Consider the following 23,617-nt stretch of genomic DNA (forward strand, 5'->3'; position numbering starts at 1 on the left):
CTCCTTTGTTTACCCTTCACATCCCTTCCCAGCCTCCCCCCCATCCCCCCACCCAATCCTCCCCACCTCCCCCCCCACCCCGCACCAACGTTGTAAAGCTCGTTGCCCCCAACATTTTTTAAAGACAAGTTTACTGAAGTTTTGCCAGATAGTGAGCTAAGAGGGGTTCCCCCCCTCCAAAAGAAAATCTCTGACTTACTCCTCACAACATTCCTGTGAGTTTATCTGATGAGGAAACGGACACAAAGTGGTTGAAAGACCTGTCCAGGAATGAGAGTGAAGAAATGACTATTAGAGGACTAAAGAGGGAGAAAAGGAAGGAAGAAACCAAGAACTTCTAGTAGCTGATTGTGAAAGTGGGGAGTGAGAGTGAGTGAAACAGGGTGCTGAGTAACGGAGTGGCGGGACTGAAGGAGAAGTGAGGACAGGGAAAGTCCTGTCCTGACCCTGCTTCTGACGCCAGCTCTTTAACTCTGAAACTTGACTCAGCACACAGTTAGCTGCGTGTTTATATGTGAGGAGTAGTGTGGATGGGGTCAGCTGTTTCACAGATCGTGTGTGTGTGTGTGTGTGTGTGTGTGTGTGTGTGTGTGTGTGTGTGTGTGTGTGTGTGTCCTGGAGCTTGAACTCAGGACCTGGGAGCTGTCTCTGATCTCTCTTTTTTTTTATCTCAAAGCTAGCACTCTACCACTTGAGCCATAGCTCCACTTGCAGCTTTTTAGTGGTTAATTGGACATAAAAGTCTTACTGACTTTCCTGAGTTGGCTGACTTTGAACTGTGATCCTCAGATCTCAGCCTCCTATGCCTGCCTTGTTTTGAAACAGGGTTGGTGTGGGCTTCCGAGAGGGTGTCTAGGCCTGTGACTACCTCGTGAGCTTAATAGGTATGGAGGGCCTATGGGGACCAGCTATCATGTGCAGAGCAAACACCTGAAGATTCTATCATGCACCAAGTGTTTGGGCTTGATTGGGTTCTTTGTACAGATCAGAAACTGAGGCCTACAGAGGGGTTAAGCTATGATCATGTGAGAGCCTTAGGATCCTGGTAGGGGAGCTTTGGAAGAGGATAGGCCCAAATTCAAGCCTGGGATTATCCAAGAGATCTGGTGAAGGGATCATGGTAGGCACACACTTACACGTACTGAACATTGTTTCCACTTGGGTTTATGAAAAGCTGGACCTAGCTGAGGTATAGCTCAATGATAGAGCTCATGCCTAGTGTGACAAAACTCTGAGTCCCATCTCTAATACTGAAAAGAAAGACCTAGAAGGCTTGGAAAATTAGAGTGGGCAATCATGTGTGCCCACAGGTCTCTGGTGAATGCCTGCTCTGGGAAGGGCATGCGTGCCTAGCTGTGCTCTGTCTGTTCCTGAGAATCTGTTTGTGCTTGAGTATTGTGCTAAGGATGCTTTGGTCCCTTGTGTGTTCTGGGGATGCTTGAGTGGAATGTCACTATTTCCCTGGCATGCTGCCCAGACAACCTTCTTCACCCCAACCAGTCCCCAAACCATGCCTTTCAGCAACACTCTCCTCCCCATAAAGCAAGTCATTTAGGAAATGAGGAAGGGAAAGGGAAGTGTAGAGGGTCAAACCTGAAGGTTGATGGATCACCTTGAGTATCTGGGCTTCTTGTGCCTGTTGGGAACTGCCACCATCCCAGCAGCCTGGGGAATTCTACCTTTCTACCCTGCTCTAACAAGTTCTCTCTAACTTGACAGAGTTATGGGAGACTGAAAGTTTTTTCTCCTGAGTGTGTGTGTGTGTTGTGTATACTTAGGAGAGCTGTGGTATCTCTGCTTATGTGTATGTCTCTCTGTGTTATGCATACAGCAAGGCATGCTGTGTACGTGTGTCTATATGTGCATTTCGTCTGCCCAGGTATGTGGGGCAGGCTCGAGTGATGAAGTTATGGTTATGGAGAATACCTAAAAAGCATGTATGTCTTGTGTAGTCCCTTCTGTTGGTTGTGCATATGCCTAGGAGTGTTGCAAGTTTACCTCGGAGTGTTGAGTATGTGTCCAGTTCTGTTTTGTGTATTACAAAGGTGATTTTTTACTTTGCATGTCCCTCAGACAGTTATGTGTCTTTAGAGGAGAGGAGGGAGGCTATGTGTGTGGGCTCCAAAGTGCTGATTTTGTATCTAAGAGTATGGATTGTGTACTGCCTAGGAGTGCTAGCTTCTGTCCCTAGCTGTTAGCACATAGTTGATGTGCTTTGAGCATGTGTCAGCTGTCCATCTCAACATGCATGGACATATCTGGATTTAGCTGGGCAGATCTGAGTTTTGAGGATTTGGGAGTGCCTGTGTGTGTGTGTGTGTGTATGTGTGTGTGTGTGTGTGTGTGTGTGTATGTATGCGTGTGTATGTGTGTTCCATATAAGGCTTGGCTGAAAGGTCTGTTGCTACATGCTAACCACCACACCCCCATACACACACTCACTTTTGCTATCATCCATTCACTGTAAAAACAAACTTTCTCTTTTCTGGAAAGTCCCCCACCCTCATTCCATGCCTCTGCCTGGGAAAGCAGGGGCGGGAAGTTTGGCACTGAGAGAGTGGAGGAAGGGACATGCAGATAGGGCTTGGGGTTGTATTCTGGGCTTGGGTTCTGGGTTTGCAGATGCTGTGTGACTCCCAGCAGCTGTCTGCCTTTTCTGCAAAATGGGTCCTAGTGTGGCTCATTCTGAATGGGGTCACTGGCATCTCTCTTCCTCTTTTGTGTATGTGTGTATGGAGGTCCTGGGGCTTGAACTTAGGGCTTGGGTACTGTCCCTGAGCTTTGTACTCAAGGCCAGTGCTCTAAGATTTTGGTGTTCAATTGGAAATAAGAGTCTCATGGATTTTACTGTCTGGACTAGCTTTAAACCTCAATCCTCAGATCTTAGCCTTCTGAGTGGCTAGGATTACAGGCATGAGCCATCAGGACCTAGCACCTCTCTCATTCTTGGTAGTCAGCACTGCAGCCTTACCATGCTGCTTTTGTCCCCACCAGCTCAGCAGCACAACATACCCTGTGGTCGTAAAGATGGGGCATGCCCACTCTGGGATGGGCAAGGTGAGTCCCCAGCTGGAGGGCAGGCATGTATGTGGGCATTTGTGAATGCATGCTTCTGGCCCTGGTGTGTATCGTGGTAAGTGGTTTTGTGTTCAATGCATGCCAGTAATTCTGTTTGACACTATGTCCTGGGATGTCTTCCTCTATTCAACTAATTTAGCTAGCCCATTTTTCTATCATGCTTTCAGCCACTTTTGTGTCCTTTTATTGTGCTGATGTGTCTGATATTGAGCCTGTGTGTATGTGCATGCCTGTGTGCTGAATATGCACTGTGTCACTTTTTATGTTGCAGGGTCTTGGGGGTCCGGTATGCTTTCCATCCAGCTGATTTTGTCTGTGTGTGTGTGGCAAGCTGACTTGGCATTTGTAAGTCTGAGTGTGTCCTAGCCTCTCTATGCCTGTTTTTTTTTTGGGGGGGGGGTAGGGGTGAGTCCTGTGGTCCTGTGTATGTGTCCCATGTGCAGTTTTTTCAAAACTGTATTAAAATGGGCATTACACATTCAAAATGGACAACACAATGGTTGTAGTATGCTCAAATACGCTGCTGGCTTTGTGTTTGTGTGCAGCATCTGCCACACTGCATGCTTGAGTACCTGTGTGTCATGTGTACATACCCCTCCTGGTGCCTGATCCTCTCCCCTATGTATATAGGTCAAGGTGGACAACCAGCATGACTTCCAGGACATTGCAAGTGTTGTGGCACTGACCAAGACATATGCCACTGCCGAGCCCTTTATTGATGCCAAATATGATGTGCGTGTCCAGAAGATTGGGCAGAACTACAAGGCCTACATGTAAGTGGAAAGACTATGGCCTAGGAGGTTTCCTGCCCTGCCTCCTACATCTCAGCCCTCTCCCCCAAACCTCTTCCTCCTTGTTCCCCAGGAGGACGTCAGTGTCAGGGAACTGGAAGACCAACACTGGTTCTGCGATGCTTGAGCAGATTGCCATGTCAGACAGGTGAGGGATTCACACTTGGGAAAGGAGGAGGAGGATAGGAAAGTGGCCACCTTGGCAAGGTACTGACAGGCTGCACTGCTCTTGTCTTGGCAGGTACAAGCTGTGGGTGGACACATGTTCGGAGATTTTTGGGGGACTGGACATCTGTGCAGTGGAAGCTCTGCACGGCAAGGATGGAAGGGACCACATCATTGAGGTGGGGGCAGCCAGGGACTGGTGGGGCAGCAACATTCTCAATTGGGAAGCACCTGTCACACAGAAAGTCCTCAGTGAATGGCAGTGTGCTCTAGTAAACTGTAAAATGTTTGGTGAACTGGGATATCCCGAACTAATGGCAAAACTGTAAACTCTAGTTGGGCTCTGTGAACTTGGACACCCTTCACAAATGGCAAAAATACTTGTCAAGATATAAAGTGCTCAGTGAATGGAGACACCTTGGTAAATGGCAAAGCAGTTAGTTACCTTTCAAGTATCCTGTGAACTGAGCCAATAGAGAAGTACTTTGGTTTATGTTTGTTTGTTTTCATGCCAGTATTGGGCCTTGAACTCAGGGCCTAGGTATTTTTTCCTTAAGGCAGGTGCTCTACCACTTGAGCCACAACTCCACTTCTGGCTTTTTTTTGTCAGTCATGGTCTTGAACTCTAGGCCCAGGCACTGTCCCTCAGCTCTTCAGCTCAAGGCTAGCAACCTACCACTTGAGCCACAGTGCCACTTCCAGTTTTCTGGTGCTTTACTGAAGAGTCTCATGGATGTTCCTGCCTGGGCTGGCTTTGAACTGCGATCTTCAGATCTCAGCATCCTATATAGCTAGGATTACAGGCGTGCCACCTGCACCTGGCTTATTTCTGGCTTTTTTTTGGGGGGGGGGGTCAGTCATGAGGCTTTTACTCTGGGCCTGGGCGCTGTCCCTGCACTTCAGCTCAAGGCAAGTGCTCTACCACTTGAGCCACAGTGACACTTCCAGTCTTCTAGTGGTTTATTGGAGATAAAAGTCTCATGGACTTAACTGCCCATACTGGCTTTGAACCATGATCCTCAGATCTTGACCTCCTGAGTAGCTAGGATTATAGGTGTGAACTGCCAGTGCCCGGCATGCTTGGCTCAATTCTGGCTTTTTGATGGCTAGTTGGAGATAAGAATCTCAAGGACTTTCCTGCTTGGGCTGGCTTTGAACAATTATCCTCAGATCTCTGCCTCTTAAATACTTAGGATTATGGGTGTAAGCCACTGGCACCAAACAATAGTGAAGCACTTTGGAAAGGACAAAATGCCTACCTGGAAAACTCTAAAGCTGAGACCAGCAAACATTTTCTGTGAAGGACCAGACAGTGGATGTTTTAGGCTTTTTGGGCACTATAGTCTCCATTGGATTGGCTCAACTCAGAAAGTAGCCATAGGCAAGATGTAAAATCCTAAATGTGGCTGTATGTATGGATACAACTTGTGTGTTTCTGTCTAAAACCTTTGTTTATGGGCACTGAAATTTAAATTTCATATAATTTTCATCTGCCATGAAATATTTTTTCAAACCATTAAAAGGTATCAGCCAAGCACAAGTAGCTCACACCTGTAATGCTAGCTACTCAGGAGGCTGTAATCTGAAGATCATGGTTCCAAGCCAGCTCAGGCAGAAAAGTCCCACATGAGACTCCTTATCTCCAATTAACCACTCAAAAACAAGAAGTAGAGCTGTGGCTCAAAATGGTAGAGTGCTAGCCTTGAACAAAAGAGCTGAGGGATAGAACCCAGGCCCAGAGTTCAAGTCCCACGAGGAAAAAGTCAATTCTTAAGTGATCTGGGCCTTGTCACAGACAAGCCTTCTTCGAAGTACACAACCAATATACCTCTTTGGAACCAGACCTCACTTCCTGCAAGTGTCCATGCCTTTGGTCAAGTGAATACATGGTGTCATTGTGACCTCCTGTGTCCTTTCTGCCTCTTCTCTCACTGGCCTCCCTTTCCTCCCCCAGGTGGTGGGCTCCTCCATGCCACTCATTGGTGACCACCAGGATGAAGACAAGCAGCTCATCGTGGAGCTTGTGGTCAACAAGATGGCCCAGGCCCTGCCCAGACAGCGGCAAAGGGATGCTTCCCCTGGCAGGGGCTCCCACAGCCAGGTCAGGCCCTTGGTAATGAGTAGTGGCAAGGAGACCAGCCTTTGGTCAAGCATGGGCCATATACCAGATACTCAGTAGGCTACCAGCATCACCTATGGCCTCAATTGCCAATTGTTTAAAGCAATGATACATGCCTGCAGCTCTGTCCTCCACCTGAGTGTGGATGAGGGGGAGGACTCAGCCCCACATCCCTTCAGCTGCCCACAAAAGGGGCAACACCCAGTACACAGGGAATGAGGGCCATTCTGATTGGATGGTGTACTATGGCTGGTAACTATTTTTAACCTGTCCTGTTCCACTCCTCTGCCGCAGACTCAGTCCCCAGGGGCCCTGCCCTTGGGCCGCCAGACCTCCCAGCAGCCTGTGGGGCCTCCAGCTCAGCAACGACCCCCGCCTCAGGGTAAGTGACAGGAAGCTTTCTCCAGCCTCGCTGGCTTTCTCTGCCCCCAACCTTCTCCAGTTAGATGATCTCTCACTCCCTCTTGTTCTTTCTTCTCTGTCCACCAGGCGGCCCTCCACAGCCAGGCCCGGGACCCCAACGCCAGGGACCCCCACTGCAGCAGCGCCCGCCCCCACAGGGCCAGCAGCACCTTACTGGCCTTGGACCCCCAGCTGGCAGCCCTGTGCCCCAGCGCCTACCGAGTCCCACCTCTGCGCCCCAGCAGCCTGCGTCGCAGGCCGCACCAATGACCCAGGGGCAAGGCCGCCAATCCCGTCCAGTGGCAGGAGGCCCTGGGGCGCCTCCTACAGCCCGGCCGCCTGCTTCTCCATCTCCCCAGCGCCAGGCGCCTCCACAGGCTACCCGTCAGACATCGGTCTCTGGCCCGGCTCCGCCAAAAGCCACTGGGGCCCCACAAGCTGGGCAGCAGCGTCAGGGCCCTCCCCAGAAACCCCCAGGCCCCGCAGGCCCCACACGCCAGGCTAGCCAGGCAGGTCCCGGACCTCGCACCGGGCCACCCACCACGCAGCAGCCCCGGCCCAGCGGCCCAGGTCCTGCTGGACGACCTGCCAAGCCACAGCTGGCCCAGAAACCGAGCCAGGATGTACCACCACCCGCCACCGCCGCTGCCGGGGGTCCCCCGCACCCCCAGCTCAAGTAAGGAGGGCCCTACAGCAGCCTTCTCCTTGCTGCTCACAAAGCGGGTTCCCGGCCTGGTAGGGCAGCCCTAGCATCACTGCTCAGGTCCTTTCCAACAGAGAACCCTGCAGCCTAAGCCAAGCCCCTCCTCCTGGATGGCGCTCCTCCTCTCCACCTACATCCTTGTCTCCATCCTGGGATTTGATGCCAGATCCCAGACACTTTCGATTCACCTTCCTCCACTCGTTTCACAACAGGCCCTGGGAAAGTCCCCAATTCCAGGCCCATAGTCCGTGCCTGACAGACCCGTCTCCAGCACCTCCCTGCCCAGCCCGACTCAGGCTTTCCTGTCAAACTTGCCTTTGCCCTCCCTACTCCTCCCAGCCCATCCCTGAAATGTGTCTGGCCTTGTCACTCCATTCTTCCCAGACAATCCTTTCCAGAACAGCCTAGGCAACTTTTTGATCTATCCCCCAATTTCTCCTGGCCCATCTATCTGCCCCTCCATCATCCTCCCAGCCTCCTCTGGGTCTATCCCACCCAACCCCAACTCCAAAGTCCTACTTGCCCCCACCCAACTGCTTCCCTTTAAACTGACTGGCCCCTACCAGCCTGTCCTTGGCCCAAGTCCCTCAGTCTCTTCTAGAATCCTTACCTTTAGACTGGAAATCTCCTTCATCTTCCTCTGTACATCAAACAAACCTAGACTTGGGCCAGGGATCTTTCCATTAATCCTACCCTTCTTCATTTTGCACCAGTCTTCCCAGCAGTGCTGTTTCAGCTCCCTAGTCCCGGGCCCAATCTGTTCCAAAGTTCTCCCAGCCTAGAGAACCATAAGGGCCCCAGGCCCAAAGTGGTGGGTGGGAAGGTCACAGGCAGAGCCCCAGGATCAGAGGGGCAGGGCTGGGGCCGGGCCTGGGGTAACATTGTGTTTCTCTCCCTTCCTCCCTTCCTCTTTCCCCCTTCCTCCCATGCCTCCACCTTGTCTCTCTCTAGCAAATCCCAGTCTCTGACCAATGCCTTCAACCTTCCAGAGCCAGCCCCGCCCAGGCCCAGCCTTAGCCAGGATGAGGTGAAAGCTGAGACCATCCGCAGCCTGAGGAAGTCTTTCGCCAGCCTCTTCTCCGACTGACACCCCATCCCAAGAACCCCTAAGTCCCTGGGCAACCCTCTCTGGGCCCTGAATCCATTTCTGTTTGGGATCTCCAAATCCCTTGAGAACCCTTCTCCTGGTTCTACATCATCCCACTTCTCATTCCTCAAGATGCCCAAGTCCCTTGAGAAACCCAGTCCTAAATCCAGGTCTCACATCTGGGATCCCCAAATCCTTTAGAGCTCTGTTCCTGGTCACCTCAAGATCTACAGTTTTAGGCCCTGAAAATTCCTGAACACCTCTATTCCTGGTAACCCTAAAAGAGTACTTCCTTCCTGGAACCTCTCCAATACCAGGCAACCTGTTTCTGGCCCTAAACACCATTGAATCCCCTCCTGGAGCCCTGAAATTCCTGGAAAACCCTACTCCTGGCCTGAATCTTTCCGGCACACTTTGTTCCTAATCAAAAAATTCCAATGCCGCAAGAAACCCCTACCTTTCAGCCATTTTCCATGTGAGCTCCATCTCTCTAGTGCTCACATTCTCACATGCCATCCACCACCCAGCTCTATAAGGATTTACCTTCACTGCTCCCCTCAATTCCTCGGGAGTTCCTCCTACTTCTAGGACCCCTCAGTTCCCCCAGGGATCCCTCCCCAGTTTCCTGCCTCTAACAGCTGTCTAAATATGCAAAATCTACCCATCCTCCCAGAATCCTTTGCACAGGGAAGGCCAGTGGTCTCCCACTTCCCCACCTTTGCCGTGATGTCTGTGTCTGTGACTGATGTGGCCTCCTCTTGTGCCGTGCTTGGCATATGTGGTCCTCATTCATTGTGCTGCCTGTGGTGATGCGTGCAGTGGCGCTGTTTGTGTGGTCTGCACCTCCCCTCAACCTCTACTCCTTGCCTGGATTCCCCCACCCCTCAGCGGCTCTCAACCCCAAGAGAAGAGTCGGGAAGCAAAATAAACAAGCAAAGGCCCAGCAGAATTCTGTGCTTCTTGGTGAAGAAAGAGGGGAGTCTTTGAATGGCAAAGGAGACACAGAAGAACCCCTCCTAATACATATGGGGGTGCTGGGGACCCCAAAATCCAGTGAAGGCACAACAGGCACAAATTCCAGAGAGGCTGAGTGGAATCCTTGCCACGAATCCCAGCCATTGGAGAAGGAGGAGCACTCCCAAGTTAGAAGTATTCCCCCCAAGAGGAAACTAAAATTATGGGGACAGGGGTCTAAGTCTCCAATTCCAGAGGAACTGGAAGAGCATGTAGGGACCTCCACACTTCCCAGAGTAGGAAGTAGGGGGTCCTGAGGCAGTATCAAGGCAGAGATGGAACAATGATTGGCTGGTAGGCAGAGCTCCTTGGCATGGCAGGCTGAGATTGGCATCCCCCTCCTGGCTAGGGGAGCCTAAGGCACAAGGCGGGCTGCACTGAGGAGGCAGGCCGGCAACTCATCAGCCTGGGTGCGGTGCAAGGAGGGTTCTGAGGCACTCCGCTCAATCTTGGGGAGTGACCGTTGCAGCAGCTCAATTGTAGCCAGGATCTGGGGACAGGTGAGAATGAGGAGGGGTGTCCTGTGTCCTATGGGCACCCCACCTCCTTTTGACCCCAGCTAATGGAGACACACACATTGTGTACCTCTGATTCAACAGGACTAATGCCTGCCTCCATCTCTGCACGCCCTCCCACCACCCCATCACACTCCTTCCCAGGTATCCAGCTCATTTCCCCAGCCTACCTGGGGGAAGAGGGGCCGCTCCTCCCGCTGGAACTTGAGGCAGTCAGACAGTAGACGTCGCATGGCTTTGGGGCAGTTGCTAGAGACTTTGCTGAGGTCCGGAGACAGATAGCCACGGCCCACCATAAAGATGATCTTGAATTGGGGGAGGGGAATGGGGTAATCCTGGGTTCAGTCTTGGGCTCAGAACATTATGAGTGCCAGGGCCCTAAAGCCTGAGTGATTGTGGGTATCTGGAAGGAAGCCTGTTTCTGGGAGAAATGGAATGCTGAAGTTGGGGGACCTGGGGTATTCTGAACACCCACAGCCGAAGATGATAGACATGGAGGAATCCAGAGGGCTTCTAGGTATTTGGAAGCCTAGGATTTTTCTGAATATCAGGATTCTGAGAAATGGGGAATTTGAGGATTCTGTCCCAGGAGTTGTGGATGTGGAGGAAGAAGTGGGGTCAATATTCACTACCTAAGAGATTAACACTGGGAGTTCTCATTCTACAAAATTCTAAGTTTCTGGGGGGAAGTATGGCATCCTTGGTATGTGTGATGAGGAATCTGAAGTATGGAGGCCTAAGAATTGTGGGCAAGGTGTACAGCTCACCTGGTCACGGCTGCCAATGTGGCTGTAAGGCAGTGAGCCGGTCATGAGCTCATAGAGCACAACCCCATAGGCATAGACATCCGACTGGAAGCTGTAGGGGTTCGGGTCCTGCATCCGGATCACCTCAGCAGCCTTTGATAGGCCAGAAAGGCAGGGGAACCATTGAGGTCAGCAAATGGCTAGCCCACAGTCCCAGATCTTGCTGGCCATACTGGGTACCCTCCCACAGGAGCTGTCTAGGTACCCACACCTGGCAGAGGCATTGCCGTTCCTGCTTGGTCCCATAATGTCCCAAACCAGGAGCCCTTGCCTCCCTGAGCTCTGTGTCCAACTTGGCCCAACTCACCATCCACAGCACAGAGCCTGAAGGCTGTTCCAAAGGCTGAGCCCCACTCCACCGTGTCTTCACTGTGGCCAGGCCAAAGTCACCAATCTTCACTGTGAGCCCCTCATGTAGGAAGATGTCCGCGATGGTTAAGGCCACTACAGAGACTCCTAATAGTCACACCTCTTGTCCTAACTTATAAGTTCCCACAAATGCCCTGCCCCAACACCAGTCATGCCTCTGCCCAGAAGCCTCTACAATTTCATACAAACTATCCACAATCAATGCCCTCCACACTTGGTCTCCTTGTCCCCTGTGATTCACTCTTGAATGGCACCCTAACTTTTCATATCTTTGAAACTCCATGTAATGTCCTCCACAAACATCACACTTCACACCTTGACCAGAATACCCAAGAACATCACCAAATTAGCCACATCTTTAACTCCTAACCAAAAGCCCTCCATTAAAGCCCCTTCATCAGCTATGGCTCCGCCACCTGGCAGAAACCAGGCAACATGTGCACTTTCCTCTTTACCCCCAGAAGCACACCCCCGCAAAAGCCCTCCCTCCTGCTAAATCCTTTATTCAGTTAATGCTCCACCCCACCCTCAGCCAGTGACAGATACTGTTAGACTTGAGGTCTCTGTGGATGATGCTCTTGGCATGCAGGTAGCTATGGGGCAGAAGTAGGTGGTTAATTGACTGAAGCCACTTCACCGCCACCCACTGCGCTCCCCCAATGCCCAGGATGGGAGGCTCACTCCATGCCCTGGGCAGTCTGCCTGGCCACGTCGATGAGCTGGACCATATCAAAGCGCGTGTCGGCCACATGCAGGTGGTGATAGAGGCTGGAGCCTTCGCACCACTGAGTGATGATGGCAAACCCTGGCCTCGTCATGAAGCCCATGAACAGCAAGATGTTGACATGTCGAGTCTTCCTGCATGCAAGGAGGAAAGTTGGTGGTGGAGTGTGGGGTTAGCACCTGCTATGCATTAACTAAGCATCAGGATTGTCATTGTTCATTGCCTTCTATGGGATTCATTTCACCCTGATGTTTAAGTTGTTCAGGGCCAGACCACTGTCTTATACCAAGTTGTGAAATATGCTTGCTGAGTAGGATTCTCTGTTGGGGGCTGATGGCCTGAAATTCCTCATCAGAGTCTTCCAACAAAAGCAGGTAGAAAGACAACCTCAAATGGCTCATACCTCTAATCCTAGATACTCAGGAGGCTCAAGGCCAGTCCAAGTAAATTCATCTAAGAAAATCTTCAATTAGCCAGCAAAGAGGCAGAAGTGGGATATGTGGCTCAAGTGGCAGAGTACCAACCTTCAACAGAAAAAGCTAAGCAAGAGCTCAAGGCTCTAAGATCAAGCCCAGTACTAGCACAAAAAAGAAGGTAGGAGGGATTGCTCACCAACAGAATCTCTAATTATTATCATCCACCACAACTCGGAGTCTAGCCACTGCCTAGACATGTGGCCATTTCACAGATGAGAATGTGGGATGTCAACCTTCTTCACTGATATATCAAAATATTGATAACTGGTCAAAACATGGGTGAAAGGTGAGAATTACAACCTGTTAGTCACTGTGAGAGGCTTAGAGATAAAGGGCTTTTTTTGGTCAGCTGTGGGGCTTGAACTCAGGGCCTGGGCACTGTCCTTGAGCCTCTTTGTGCTCAAGGCTAGTGCTTTACCACTTGAGCCACAGCACCACTTCTGGTTTTTGAGTGGTTAATTGGAGATAAGAGTCTCTCAGGGACTTTTCTGCCCAAGTTGGCTTTGAATCACAATCCTCAGATCTCATCCTCTTGAGTAGCTAGGATTACAGGCCTAAGCCATCAGTGCCCAGCAAAAGGGCTTTAAGTCTAGACTCAGGTTACAACATACTTAGTTCAAATCCTGGCTCCACCAGTTACTCACTGTGCTACCATGGGGAGGACATTAACCTCTCTGGTCCTTACGTAAAACTGAGATCATATAGTAACTACTTTACAGGTATGCTGGAAGGGGTGAGCAAACAACCTGTAAGGCCCTTAAAACAGCTGAACACACAGTAAACACTGAAAATGTCATTGCCTTTGTTATTACTCTTATGTACCTAGGTCTATCTCAAGGAAACTGTCACATATGAATCATTTTACCCTCATTTATGAGAAAACCTTCATTCCTTATAGAAATACTAACCACAGTTTTAGATGGTAACACAAGAGCTAAAGGACTGGCTTAAGTGTTAGAGCACCTGCCTAGCAAGCTCAAGGTCCATGAGTTCAATCCTTAGTATAGAAAAAAAAATTCTTTTTATATATTTTTTATTTTATTTATTTTATTTGTCAGTCATGAGGCTTCAACTCTGGGCCTGGGCGCTGTCCCTTAGCTCTTTAGCTCAAGACTAGCATTCTACCACTTGAGCCACAGTGCCACTTCCTGTTTTCTGGTGGTTTATTGGAGATAAGAGTTTCTCGGACTTTCCTGCCCAGTCTGGCTTTGAACCATGATCCTCAGATCTCAGCCTTCTGAGTAGCTAGGATTACAGGTATGAGCCACCAGCGCCCAGCTTTATGTGTAATTTATTTAATTTTTGAGGCAGTACTTGGGTTTGAACTCAGGGTCTTGTGATTCCATGGCAGACACTGTTACTCAAGCCACAGCTCTGGCAAAAAAAAGAGATTCTAAAGACATGATAACATAAGCATATGGTTAAAAATAGGAATCAAGTTACCACATGCTCAAGTCATTGCCATGTCACAAAGAGGAGTTGAGAACAGAAGTTTTCTTACTTTGGCATCTGTTATGAGAAAAATAGTAACATGGCACAAGTCATTATGATATATCAAATGTAACATCATGAGTCCATCTGACAGGACAGAACCTAAGCTGGCATCATCCAGAGCGGCAAACATTATATAGTCCTGGGGTTGAGGAAACAGCTGAGTGGTAGGGCACATGCTTAACATGGGTGAGACTTTGTCTTATAGAACACAATTTGTAGAGTTGTGCTCCACAGTAACACAGTGGCCAAGAGCTTTCTCAATGTGAATGAATTCAGAGTATTAACTGCAACATTAACTATAGCAATTATAATAATGAAATGATTATATTGGAGTAATGATTATACTTAACAATACTATGCTTTGCATTAGAGTGCTCATAATTAATTCATCACATGATCACCTCTTGGTAAACAGAACATGAATGGTACAGCCGAGGGGAAGAAACAATGAGAGCCTTCCTGATGCTGTGGTACTTAACATTATGTTCTTCATGGCAAGTGCCTGTAATCTAGCTCAGGAAGCTGAGATATGAGGATCATGGTTCAAAGCCAGGCTTGGCAGGAAAATCCATGAGACTCTTACTCTACTAAAAAGGCCAGAAGTACTGTGGCTCAAGTGGAAGAGCATTAGTCTTGAGCAAAAGAAGCTCAACGACAGAGCTCAGGACCTGAGTTCAATCCCAGTACTGGCACAAAACAAACAAACAAAAATTATTATGTTCTTCACAAACATGCCAGTGATCGTGGGGATAATGGCCCATGGTCAGACCCAGTCAACAGCAGGCAAATGTGAAGACTCATGTGGGAGGCAGAGCCACTAACTGCTGGCAGTACTAACCCCAACACAAACTAACATCAGCTGTAGTTCCCCAAACATGTCCGATGCCCGGAGGCAAAATGATATCTTTGAAAGAAAAATGGCTAGTGACTGTGCCTCCAAAATGACACAAATACCCCAGCATTGATAGCTCATGCCTGTAATCCTAGCTACTCAGGAGGCTAAGATCTGAGGATCATGGTTCAAAGTCAACCCAGGCAGGAAAACAGGTGACACTCTAAGTACCAAAAAAGCTGGAAGTGAAGTTGTGATTCAAGTGACAGAGTACTAACCTTGAGCAAAAGAAACTCAGGGATAGCACCCAGGCCCTGAGTTCAAGCCCCAGGACTGATAATAAATAAATAAATAAATAAATAAATAAATAATAAAGAAAAATGACACAAATGCAAGTGACCATCAGTTTTTTCCCCAAGATACCAAAGTTCTGCCTGCCCTCACTATGCTCCCAAGAGATCTCACCTGAGCACCTGCATCTCGTTCTTGAAGGCCTGGGCCTGCTCAGCGGTGGGTTGCGCCACCTTGAGCACCTTCACAGCCACATCACCATGCCACCGTCCTCGAAACACAGTGCCAAAAGAGCCTGTCCCGATCCTCTTCAGCAGCTGCACCTCACTTGGTGGCACTTCCCAGTAATAGCCTGAATCCCGGTACCCCAGATTCTTCTGTGGGCCAGACAAGGGGCACCTGAGGGACCTGCTCACACTCTTCAGCCATGTCACTCAGTCCATGGTGTCCCCCCACTAAGGTTCCCCTGAGCATACCACTTTTTTCTTTTCATCAGCCAAGGACTTCCGTTCCCGCTGCTCTGAAGATGACTTGGAATGTGGGGATTTCCTCCCCGAGGACAAACTGGCCAGGGTGGGGGTTCCCCGGGGGGCTCCATCACCACCACCTCTATTGGCAGCAGCTGTCATTGCAGAGCAGATGTAAGAAAGGTGAATGGAGGGGGTAGGGTGGGGAAGGGGCAGGGGCAGGCAGGGGTCAGGTGGCAAGGGGGGGGGTCTCACCATTGGTGCTGAAGTTCTGGGTTGTAAGCTGCAAAGGAGGGGACAGAATCAAGGTAAGGACATGGAAGTCCCTAGGAATAGCTCCTGAACTGCCCCTTTGCACCCACCTGCATGAGGCTGGAGTCCATGGGGGCTGTGGTGCTGACCATGTGGACATTGGGAGTAGATGTGGAGCGGATGCGCTGCAGGGGGGGGTTGGGTGAGGCAGGGAAGGGAAAATGCTCCTGGTCACAGTGCTGAGTGCAGGGGCTGATGGAGGAAAAGGCCATGAAATCTCTGTAGAATGATCCAGAAAGGCAACAGCGCCCACTCTGGCCACCTGAATATGCATTTAGCTCATACAGACAATTGTACTACTAGTACTTATATGTTCAAGAAAATTATTGATGGTATGGGAAGGTGGCTCAGTGGTACTCTGCTTGCCTTGCATGCCCTGGATTCAATTCCTCAGCACCACATTCACAGAAAAAGCCGGAAGCTCAAGTGGTAGAGTGTTAGCCTTGAGCCAAAGAGCTAAGGGACAGCGCCCAGGCCCAAAGTCCAGGCCCCACGACCAACAACAACAACAAAAAAATTGAGTGCTACCTTCTGTGTGCCAGATACCATTCTAGGTGGTGAAGTTAAAACTGTGGATTACATAAATAAAAGTTCTTGGTCTTGTGGGGCTGATATTACAGTGGAAGGAGGGAGAAAACATAAACAGAGAAGTATGTAATATACCTGCTAGGTACATGAGCACAAGAAAAGCAAAACATTTAAAAAAAAAAAAAGAAGCTGGGCACTGGTGGCTCATGCCTATAATCCTAGGTACTCAGGAGACTGAGATCTGAGATGGGGGGGTTCAAAGTTAGCCCTGGCAGGAAAGTCCATGAGACTCTTATCTCCAATGAACCACCAGAAAACTAGAAGTAGAGCCATGACTCAAAGTGGTAGAGCACTATCCTTGAGCAGAAGAGCTCAGGGACAAAGCCCAGGCCCCGAGTTCAAGCCCCATGGCCAACAAAAAAAGAAAGAAAGAAAAGAAAGAAAAGAAAGAAAGAAAGAAAGAAAGAAAGAAAGAAAGAAAGAAAGAAAGAAAGAAAGAAAGAAAGAAAGAAAGAAAGAAAGAGAAAGAAAGAGAAAGAAAGAAAGAGAAAGAAAAGAGAAGGAAGGAAGGAAGGAAGGAAGGAAGGAAGGAAGGAAGGAAGGAAGGAAGGAAGGAAGGAAAGAAGGAAGGAAAAGAAAAGGGGGCTGGGAAGGTGCTCAGTGGTAGAGCGCTTGCCTTGCATACATGAGGCCCTGGGTTCGATTCCTCAGTACCACATAAGCAAAAAGAAAAAAAGCTGGAAGTGGCACTGTGGCTCAAGTGGTAGAGCACTAGCCTTGAGCTGAAGAGCTGAGGGACAGCGCCCAGGCCCAGAGTTCAGGCCCCACGACCTGACCCCAAAAAAAATAATTGAAAAGAAAAGAGGGACTGGGGTTGGGGCTGGGAATGTGGCTTAGTTGTAGAGTGCTTGCCTAGTGTGCCTGAAGCCCCATGTTCCATTCCTCAGCACCACATAAACAGAAAAAGCCAGAAGTGGCACTGTGGCTCAAGTGGTAGAGCATTTAGCCTTGAGCAAAAGGAGGTCAGGGACAGTGCCCAGGCCCTGAGTTCAAGCTCCATGACCAACAAAAAAGAAAAAGAAAAGAAATGTTTGTCAAGTAAACAAAGGAATAGAAGTATGGCTTGTTATTTATAAAAGCACCTAGATCTGCTTCTCTCCCAGCCCTAAGGCATCCCTACCTGGGGCCGTCAGAAGTTAGCGGCTCATTCAGGGGGCGGTTGGAGGGAGCCTCGTGCTGTCTGGAGCCCCCGGATAAATCCTGAACACTGTGGTAGAACCTTGAGAATAGTAAGGTTGCAAAACAAGAGAACATGAGTCAGCTGTCTATAAGGGACTTGTGGCTAGGCCTCTGGCCTCCCCATCCACCAGCCACCCAGAGCTGGGCTCACTGTCGGCGGTTGGTACTCATGTCAACGCAGACTGTGGGGACCTTTGAGGAACAATGCTGGTGGAACTTGTAGCCACAAGTCTGGCAGCGGAAGCCATGGAAGAGAAACTTAAGGCAGAAGTCACAGAACACCAGGCTGAAGAAAGTCTTCCGTACCTGTAGCCACAGAGCAGAGACAGTCGAAAACTGGTCAAGGGCTTTCTCCCTCTCGTTCCCCATGACCTGCACTGACTAAACCCACCATACTCACAAAATTGTGCATGGTCAGAGGCACGTCTTCCAGGACCTCTACGATGAGCTCCTCGCCATCCAGGGGTGCGATGGCAGTGTCCCAGGCAGTAACTGTCTTTCGCCTGTAGAGGGCATGGGAGGATTGGGGTGGGGGGTAGACTGGGGCTAAGTCCCCAATCCATGCACTGATAGGTGGCAGTTTTAATTCTTGTTAAAGTAGTCACTATTCTTGCCCTGGATTTACAGAGAGGAAACAGGCTCAGAGGGAATAAACTGATTTGTCCAAGGGGACTCTGAAGAATCTATGCTGTTCACCATAAGGTGACAAGCAAATGAAACAAAATCTCAGAAGTGACAAGCCGGGCTGGAAAGGTGGCTCAGTGGTAGAGCACTTGCCTTGCAAGCCTGAGGCCCTGGGTTCGATTCCTCAGCACCACATAAGCAAAAAGAAAAAAGCTGGAAGTGGTGCTGTGGCTCAAGTGGTAGAGCGCTAGCCTTGAGCTGAAGAGCTGAGGGACAGCACCCAGGCCCAGAGTTCAGGCCCCACGACCGGACCCAAAAAAAACCAAAAACAAAAAAAAAAAGAAGTGACAAGCCAGCACAGGAAAGGAAGGAGTAGATGAGGCACAGAAACAACAACTCAAAACAAGGCATGACCTGGATTAAAAAAAATAAATTAATCCCAGGGCAGTCAGTCAGGACAAACTCAGCAGAGAATGGGAAAACTGAGGAAAGAAAGGGCTACTGAATTCATGAAATCATGAAAAAGAAAAATGAACTGGGTGATAATGGCTCAGAGCTGTAATCTAGCTACTCAGGGGGCTCAGATCTAAGATTCATGATTTTGAAGCCAGCCCCCAAATGAAGTATCCCAACTTCCCAGGGCCAGTGGGACTCAAACCCACGATCAGCGAAAGTTATCTTTTAATAGCCATGGCAATTGAACTCCACTATACCAAGATAGTGAAGACCAGCAGTGAAGTCAAATAGATAAGGGTATTTAAAGGCAAGATCCGTGCAGGGGGGGTGGTGGTACTCACAGGTGGTCAGTGGCATATTCTTTCTTTGGTGGGGGGGCATCACAAAAAGAAAAGTCTTTGAGATTCTTTCCTCCAACTAGCCACTAAAAAGATGAAAGTGCAAGTGTGGTTCTAGTGATAGAATACCAGCCTTGAATGAGAAAACTAAGGGACAGTGCCCAGGCCCTAAATTCAAGCCCCAATACCAACACACAAAAAAGGGAGAGAGGAAGAAAGAAAATAATAAATTCGGGCTGGGAAGGTGGCTCAGTGGTAGAGTGCTTGCCTTGGGCCCTGGGTTCGATTCCTCAGCACCACATAAGCAGACAAAGCCAGTGGCACTGTGGCTCAAGTGGTAGAGCACTAGCCTTGAGCTGAAGAGCTGAGGGACAGTGCGTAGGCCCAGAGTTCAGGCCCCAAAACTGGCAAAAAATAAAAAATAAAAAGAAAGAAAGAAAGAAAAGAAAAGAATAAATTCTGAAAGGAAATGACAGCAGGATAACAACTTGGGGGCTAAGGAAACAGTGAGTTGCAGACATTCCAAGCCAATGAACTAAGGAAGAAATGAAGTTAGATGCTGGTTGGCTAATGTCTGTAATCCTAGCTACTCAGGAGGCTAAGATCTGAAGATCTGGGTTCAAAGCTGGCCAGGGCAGGAAATTTAAGACTCTTATCTCCAATTAATCACAGAAAAAGCTGGAAGTAGAACTGTGGCTCAAGTGGTAGAGTGCTAGTCTTGACCAAAAGAAACTCAGAGACAGTGCCCAAGTCCTGAGTTCAAAAACAAAGACCAGCACACAAAAAAAAGAAGAAATTAAGTCAGCCACCAGTGGCTAATTTATGTAATCCTAGCTAATCATAAAGCTGAGAACTGAGGATCTTGGTTCAAGTCTGGGGCAGGAAATCCCATGAGATTCTTATCTCCAAGTAACTACCCCCAAAAATGCTGCAAGTGGAGCTATGGCTCAAATGGTGGAGCACTAGCCTTGAGCCAAAAAGCTCACAGGCCCTGAGTTCAAGCCCAAAACACACACACACACACACACACACACACACACACACACACACACACATACACACAAAACACAACACATGGAGTGAGGAGGTGGGAAGGAAAGGGGAAGGAGGGAGAGGTGGACAAGGAAAAGAAGGAAAGAAGGGAAGAAGAAAGGAAAAGAAAGCCATGTGTCGGTGTCTCATGCCTGTAATCCTAGCTACTCAGGAGGCTGAGATTTGAGGATCACAGTTCAAAGCCAGCCAGGGCAACGAAAGTCCATGAGACTCTTATCTCCAATAAACCACTCAGAAAACTGGAAGTGGTGCTGTGGCTCAAATGGTAGAGCTCTTGCTTTGAGCTGAAGAACTGAGATAGTGCCCAGGCCCAGAATTCAAGCCCCACAACCGACAAAAAAAAAAAAAATGGGGCTGTGAAGGTGGCTCAGTGGTAGAATGTTTGCCTTGCATGCATGAGGCCCTGGGTTCGATTCCTCAGCACCACATAAGCAGAAAAAGCTGAAAGTAGGGCTGAGGTTCAAGTGGTAGAGTGCTAGCCTTGAGCTGAAGAGCTGAGGGACAGCGCTCAGGCCCAGAGTTCAGGCCCCATGACCAAAAAAAAAAAAAAAAAAAGGAAAAGAATGAAGGAAAGAGAGAAAGGAAGAAAGGAAGAGTAAAGAGATAAAAGGAAAGACAAATGGGCTCTCTTGTGATCTCTGAACTAATGCAAAAGGAACAAGATGACAGGGGAGGTAGGAGGTGTGGGGCTGCCATACTCACCCTTTGATGAGTCTGTAGACCACACAGCAGTCCTGATTGAGGCCCCGCACCTTGAGGGCCTTGTCTAGAGAGTCATAGACACTCATGCCATCCCGGACAGTCACCTGTACATTTATGTAGAGAGGTGGTAAGCCCCAGCTGAATTCTCCCATCCCTCTGTCATGATACCCTTCCAATCCCAGCCTTACAACTGGATCCATCTGCAATCTTGCCAGTTTGGGACCAGTGACTCACCACTGTGCGTTGCTTGTTGGGCAGGTACACTTTGACAGTGCCCACTGCCCGGGATGGCTCAGCCCCGTTGGCAGGGAGGCCCCGTGGTGGCTCCATGGAGCCTAAGACTTTGTCAAGATGGGCTGAGATGAGGCTGGGCAGGTGCCATGGGGCTCCTAGGAAAGAGCAGGTAAAGGAAGAATTCAGAATTTCAATGATAATCTGAAAGCAAAATTGCATAACACAAAATCAGGTTTTGCCCCCAGCTGCTCGATTTCTATACAACAGCCAAAGAAGTCTAACCCCTAAAGTACATCCTGTCTCCTCTGCCTGGTCTCTTCTGCTGTTTGTTTCACTCTAGAATGTCAAAGTCTTAAATTCACCACAGGGAGGTATGTGAACAGGTATAGGGGATGAACCACAGTGAGAAGCAGCATAAACTGTCCTGTTGAGTACAGTGCACACAACTCTGCTGAGAACTAATTGAGAAGTCAGCACATACTGCTCCGGGGGCTCGAGGAGGGGAAAGGTACATAATGGGCATGACAGGGTATCCTGGTGTTTCATGGAGACGTGGGGTGATCAGAGACTGTGGTGAGGGAGGAGGCATAGATAGGGTGATGGGAAAGGGAGGATCATCAGATATTCAGATATATTGCTCTTGGTTTGGAGGAAAGAGGTCACATCAATTTTTTTTTGTTTCTTCTGTTTGGTTTGGTGCCAGTACAAAGGGTTGAACTCAGGGCCTTGTGCTATCATTTGGCTTTTTTTTTTAATCAGTGCTGGTACTCTACCACTTAAGCCACATCACTGTTTCTGAATTTTTGCTGATCAACTGGAGATAAGAGTCTCCTGAACTTTTTTGGGGGGGGGCAGGGCTATCTTTGAACTTCAATCCTCAAATCTCAACCTCCTGAATAGCTAGGTTGCAAATATAACCCACCAACATTCCCCCCCCACCACACCTCCAGCTTCACACCAGTAATTGTTTTTGTTTGTTTTTCTTTTCCTGATCCTGGAGCTTGAACTTAGGGCCTGGGCACTGCTCTGTGCTTTTTTTTTTTTTGCTTAAGGCTAGCACTCAACACCTTAACCACAGCACCACTTCCGGCTTTTTCTGAGAAGTTTGTTGGAGAGGAGTCTCACAGACTTTCTTCCCCAGGCTGGCTTCAAACCACGATCCTCAGATCTCAGCCTCCAGAGTAGCTAGGATTACAAGCATAAGCCAGCACTGTCTGGCCACACCAATGGTTTTAAAGGGCACTGTGGTCATCCCTGAGCCCTGTGTCATGTTGATGGTGAGATCAGAGACACTTGTGTTAGATGGCTAATAGAGATCACCAAGCTCTAGGATGAGGAGTTCATAGAGACAGAGGGGGTCACCAGATACTATGCTGAAGGAAGATGTAGGAATCGCTCGCTAGGTACTGTAATAAGAAAGGGATAGTGGGGGTTATCACATTGTCACAGGAAAAGGAAGATAATGGTGTCTAAGATGACAAAAATGGACATTAATTGGGGAAAGGTCTCCAAAAATCTCCTTGAAAGCTAATGAGTCACAGCTTAATGAAGTAGAATGAGTGAATAATTAGGGAACAGTGGAGAAGGTGAAGTGGGTATAAGGGAGGAATCCTCAGATGTTTCCCTAGGGATCAGACATTGATCCATAATAAGGAACCCTAGGAGTGAACCACATCTCTACACACACACCCTGACCTTGGTAAGGAAGGGTCATCAAACACTTCAAGGGCTTCAAAGATGCAAATGGGAACCACAGGCCCAAGCCCCCAGCCCCATTCGGCCAGGTCCCGCCTCCTGATTGTCTTGAAGACCTGCGCAGGCGCGCGGCCAGTCGCAGCGGACCAAACCATCCCTGCAGCCTTACCAGTCGATTGCCATCTACCCACCCTACCCCCGCTGGGGATGATGGTCTCGCCCCGGGCCAAACCACTCCTCTGGTTCCGGGGCAGGGGGCGCCGGAATCCAGACACAGCCATTCTGGAGCTGAGATTTTGGTCCGGACTCCCTACCAATGCTTGACAAGCAGCTCCAAAATCCAAATCCTTGCGGGCCCGCCCTCACCTGTCACGCCGCTACAGCCGCCACCGCCTCCATCTTGGGTTTGTCTTCTTGTTTCCTCACATAGACCGCCTCCACCACACCTTGAACTTTCTCTATTGGCTCCGTGGGACTCAGCCCTCTATTTTTATTGGAAATGGGTCATGCCTGTTAAGCCCGGACGGGCGGAATGTGGGTCGTGTTCCGGATTAGGAGGGGCAGCCTGAAACGTCAGTCAGGGGTAAATTCGCAGGTCATGACTGGCGCAGGCGCAGTAGGGTGAGAACTGCGTGCAAGGACTTTAACCTCATTAGTTCCATAAAGAAAAATGTTTATTTTATGGTCATTTGGTGCTGACCTTAGGTGCTTAGAATCTGTTTGGAGAAGTCCTTAAATTCAATTTGGGACTAATACTGGAAGCATTCATTTAGGATTGTCCCTAGTCTCAATTTTACTCCCTTTAAAATGGGTTGGAATCAGATCAGATGATTTTAGTATTAACCAGCAGGAGACTGGAGATAATAGCAGGTCTCTGGGGGTGGTTGGGGCTGGAGATCCTTTAGGAAAGGGGCAGATGAGACCCCCCACACACACATTTGGGTTTGAACTCAGGGCCTTTCACTTGCTAGGCTGTCACTCTACAACTTGAGTCATGCCCCCACCCATTTTTGCTAGTTAATTTTAAGATAGGGCCCAGGCTGGCCTCAAATCTCTATCCTCCCAATGTCAGCCTCCCAAATTTATAGGAGTACAGACATAGG

At 49.2% G+C, this 23,617-nt stretch overlaps 2 protein-coding genes across 3 annotated transcripts in view; one reads left to right on the forward strand and one right to left on the reverse strand.

Annotated features, from left to right (window-relative positions):
• Positions 1–9,294, forward strand: part of Syn1 (synapsin I) — a 69,326-nt gene extending 60,032 nt beyond the window's left edge. Inside the window, exons 6-13 of one of the 2 annotated variants that reach the window (XM_070040542.1) lie at positions 2,995–3,057; positions 3,709–3,851; positions 3,943–4,017; positions 4,111–4,213; positions 5,989–6,135; positions 6,448–6,535; positions 6,643–7,231; positions 8,210–9,294. In XM_070040542.1, coding sequence (XP_069896643.1) covers positions 2,995–3,057; positions 3,709–3,851; positions 3,943–4,017; positions 4,111–4,213; positions 5,989–6,135; positions 6,448–6,535; positions 6,643–7,231; positions 8,210–8,345 — 1,344 coding nt within the window. In that variant the 3' untranslated portion in view covers positions 8,346–9,294. The remainder of the gene's footprint in view (positions 1–2,994; positions 3,058–3,708; positions 3,852–3,942; positions 4,018–4,110; positions 4,214–5,988; positions 6,136–6,447; positions 6,536–6,642; positions 7,232–8,209) is intronic. The other variant, XM_070040543.1, reaches the window with a different exon arrangement.
• Positions 9,285–22,966, reverse strand: Araf (A-Raf proto-oncogene, serine/threonine kinase). The gene is made up of 16 exons (XM_070040544.1): positions 22,881–22,966; positions 20,820–20,974; positions 20,586–20,689; positions 17,813–17,915; positions 17,564–17,718; positions 17,354–17,452; positions 15,696–15,837; positions 15,589–15,616; positions 15,343–15,488; positions 15,041–15,243; positions 11,731–11,907; positions 11,596–11,642; positions 10,988–11,106; positions 10,642–10,773; positions 10,045–10,179; positions 9,285–9,849 (listed from the first exon to the last, which is right to left on the reverse strand). The coding sequence occupies exons 2-16, from the start codon at positions 20,913–20,915 to the stop codon at positions 9,715–9,717; spliced, it is 1,821 nt and encodes a 606-aa protein (XP_069896645.1). The 5' UTR covers positions 20,916–20,974; positions 22,881–22,966; the 3' UTR covers positions 9,285–9,714.
• Positions 22,967–23,617: the final 651 nt, after the last annotated feature.

Source organism: Dipodomys merriami, unplaced genomic scaffold (assembly GCF_024711535.1).
Source record: "Dipodomys merriami isolate MVZ:Mamm:240054 unplaced genomic scaffold, mDipMer1.0.p SCAF_3, whole genome shotgun sequence".
In the NCBI taxonomy this organism is placed as follows: domain Eukaryota; kingdom Metazoa; phylum Chordata; class Mammalia; order Rodentia; family Heteromyidae; genus Dipodomys; species Dipodomys merriami.